The 3567-nt window shown below is 51.5% G+C and overlaps 1 protein-coding gene across 1 annotated transcript; it reads left to right on the top strand.

The window, feature by feature from the left end:
• The first annotated feature begins 1265 nt into the window (after positions 1-1265).
• On the top strand, positions 1266-3354 carry ZBTB34 (zinc finger and BTB domain containing 34). Its single transcript, XM_049774176.1, has one exon. It carries the CDS (start codon positions 1300-1302, stop codon positions 2797-2799), a length of 1500 nt encoding a protein of 499 aa, XP_049630133.1. The 5' UTR covers positions 1266-1299; the 3' UTR covers positions 2800-3354.
• Positions 3355-3567: the final 213 nt, after the last annotated feature.

Raw genomic sequence — 3567 nt, forward strand, 5'->3', positions numbered from 1 at the left:
GGTTTTGATTCTGTGCTTCAGTAAATCAGGAAGTATTTAAATTTTGATTGCTTGAGTTTAAAAACCTAAAATCTTAGACCAGGAAAATAGCTCAACAATCTAGAGTACATATTTTGCATGCAGGTGACTTGGGCTTGATCCCTGGTACCCTTCTTGATCAAGAAGCATTGCTGGGTGGGCCTCCCCATACAAACAAAAGGCTAAGTGGCTTCTCTTATCTAATTGTGTTGGTCAACAAGTGTAGCCACATTTACATAGTCTTGGAGGAGTCAGTGGTGCAGTCTTAAGTCAGGGCGGTCAGCCTGTACTAAGTGGTGCCCACCCCTTAAGAAGTGAGGAAGGGGTGGCACACTTCGGATGTACCCCGTACTCTCTTGTCAGAAACGTCACTGAAGAAGACAGGCATTGCTCTGTCAATTACCAATTTTAAAGGTTAGAAAGGTGAACTGAACTGAAGAGGACAAATGTAGGTGAGGCAAGTTTGGGGCCATCCCCTGCAGTGCTCAGAAGCTGTTGCTCTATTCCAGCAGGATGCTTGGAGGTACTCCTAAGTATTTTGGTGCCAGGGAGGGAACTCAGACGTCCCGCAAAGTTCATTGCACTCAGCCCATTGAGTATCTCTTCAGCCCCTGACTGTCAATGTCAATGAGAAGAGCAGGGGCCAGAGCCATAGTACAATGGATAAGGTGCCTGCCTTGCCTGCTGCCAGCCCAGGTTCAGTCCATGGCACTCATACGGTCCCCTCCCACCCCTGCACTCCCGGGACTACTAATTCCTGACTGCAGAGCCAAGAGTAACCTCCTGAGCATTGTTGGGTGTGGCCCCTAAACAAAAGCAAAACAAAAATGAATAAGAAGGGTTTTGCTTCATTTATTGTATGCATTGTGCTAGAAGCTTGAAAACACCAATGAGAAACTGCAATAAAGCAAACCTACTTTCTGCTAACTTACTTTTGCAGACTTCAGATCTTCAACAATAGGTGAAACGCAGATATTCTTCCTGAAAAATCACCAAATTCTCAGTCAAGTGAAATGACCCTAACTCTGCATAAAGTTCTGATTTTGATCAGGGTGCATATTCATCAGTTATGTCCATGAATTAATTATCATTCGTTTCTTTGTTCTTCACTGAATTTTCCAGACTTGGAAGATGGAGGGGGGTGTGGGGCTTGGAAAGTCCCTGAGGGGGTCCCCTAGCTGTGGTGGTAGCTGTGGCAGTGCAGCTGGAATCAGTGAGGACTTGAAGGTGAGTCACCAAACCTCTCTCTCTCTCCACAGATTCTGCTTCCTGCCAGTAGAAATGGACAGCAGCAGTTTCATTCAGTTTGATGTGCCCGAGTACAGCAGCACGGTACTGAGCCAGCTCAATGAACTCCGCCTGCAGGGGAAACTGTGTGACATCATTGTCCACATTCAGGGTCAGCCCTTCCAAGCCCACAAAGCGGTCCTTGCTGCCAGCTCCCCCTATTTCCGGGACCATTCTGCGCTGAGCACCATGAGCGGCTTATCGATCTCGGTGATCAAGAACCCCAACGTGTTTGAGCAGTTGCTGTCCTTCTGTTACACTGGAAGAATGTCCTTGCAGCTGAAGGATGTCGTCAGCTTTCTGACTGCGGCCAGCTTTCTGCAGATGCAGTGTGTCATTGACAAGTGCACACAGATCCTCGAGAGCATCCACTCCAAGATCACCGTGGGCGAAGTGGACTCGGTGACCATCGGCGCCGACGAGCCCCCAGAGAGTCAGAATGGCGTCAAGGACGGCAGCTTCTTCGCCAACCCCGTGGAGATCTCCCCGCCGTACTGTGCGCAGGGCCGGCCGGCCGGCAGCGGTGACCTCCGCATGGAAACTACTCCCAGCAAGGTCCTGCGCAGCCGCCTGCAGGAGGAGGGCCACTCGGACCGTGGCAGCAGCGGGAGCGTGTCTGAGTACGAGGTGCAAATAGAGGGGGACCACGATCCAGGAGAGCTGCTGGTGCGGGAGAGCCAGATCACCGAGGTGAAGGTGAAGATGGAGAAGTCCGACCGGCCTAGCTGTTCCGACAGCTCCTCACTGGGCGACGACGGCTACCACACGGAGATGGTGGACGGGGAGCAGGTGGTGGCCGTGAATGTGGGCTCCTATGGCTCGGTGCTCCAACACGCCTACTCCTACTCCCAGGCCGCCTCACAGCCCGCCAGCGTCTCTGAGGCCTTTGGCAATCTGAGCAATTCCAGCCCGTCGAGAACCATGCTGAGCTGTTTCCGGGGCGGCCGTGCCCGCCAGAAGCGGGCTCTGTCTGTCCATCTGCACAGTGACCTCCAGGGCCTGGTGCAGGGCTCTGACAGCGATGCCCTGGTGAGTAACCCCAGCTACGAGAGCAGCCCGCGTGAGCGGAGTGCCCGGGGCCACTGGTACCCCTACAACGAGCGGCTCATCTGCATTTACTGTGGCAAGTCCTTCAACCAGAAGGGAAGCCTGGACCGACACATGCGGCTCCATATGGGCATCACCCCCTTCGTGTGCAAGTTCTGTGGGAAGAAGTACACGCGGAAAGACCAGCTGGAGTACCACATCCGGGGCCACACCGACGACAAGCCGTTCCGATGTGAGATCTGTGGCAAGTGCTTTCCCTTCCAGGGCACCCTCAACCAGCACCTGCGGAAAAACCACCCCGGCGTGGCTGAGGTCCGGAGCCGCATCGAGTCCCCCGAGAGAACAGACGTGTATGTGGAGCAGAAACTGGAAAACAATGCCTCGGCCTCTGAGCTGACTCTAGATTCGCGCATGGAGATCCACACAGTGTCAGATGCCCCCGACTAAGACGGTGAAGACGACGCACCCAAAGCACAAGAGTCCATGCATAGTTGTGATTTGCTTTGTGTCTGATCTTTGGTTTTTTCCCAGCCATCTGGAAATCTCTTGGTCTCTTGGCAGTTTTTCTGAGGTCTCTTGGAAGGAGCACTTTACGTGTTTATCCTTCCCTCCCCTCTCCACCCAGTCCTCACCCGCCCTCCCCGCAGGAGCTCAGCACACGAAGGGCAGCGCACCCAGGGAAACACAGTAGGCTGACAGTATTCCTCTGTGGCTGAACTCCTGACTCAAAAGCCGCCAGTGATTTAGCGATGCCAGCTGGTTGCCCCTGGTCTGCCCCGCCGAATGGCGAGCATTCAATGTCCATGCTGGCACTGAGCAATTCTTTCCATGGAGAGAGAGACTAGGGTGCTGTCAGCCGCGACAAATGGATAACCTTTTCTAATTTAAAGTGACTCTTAAGGGTAGTTAGACAATTTATATATATATATATAATAAATTGTTTATTATATATATGGTATATATATACATTCTCAAATTTGATTTTATTCTGGTTGAGGTGAATGTAAGAGGATTATATAATTTAATACAATGTGAACAGGGCTTTGGACTCTGTCTCAACCCTTACCTGATGCGGGAGGGTTCCCCCCCTTTCTTTTTCCCTTACTAAAGAATGTTCATAGGTTTTCTTATATGATTAATCTTTGTGTCCAAAAGCAAGCAAAGCAAATCACAGTGTTTCTAGCTCTGCTTCCTAACAAACACATAAACCAAATG

This window comes from Suncus etruscus, chromosome 5 (assembly GCF_024139225.1).
Source record: "Suncus etruscus isolate mSunEtr1 chromosome 5, mSunEtr1.pri.cur, whole genome shotgun sequence".
Lineage (NCBI taxonomy): Eukaryota > Metazoa > Chordata > Mammalia > Eulipotyphla > Soricidae > Suncus > Suncus etruscus.

Bases quoted from the DNA above. Each gene is read 5' to 3' on its own strand.
- ZBTB34 (XM_049774176.1), top strand. From the start codon at position 1,300: ATGGACAGCAGCAGTTTCATTCAGTTTGATGTGCCCGAGTACAGCAGC.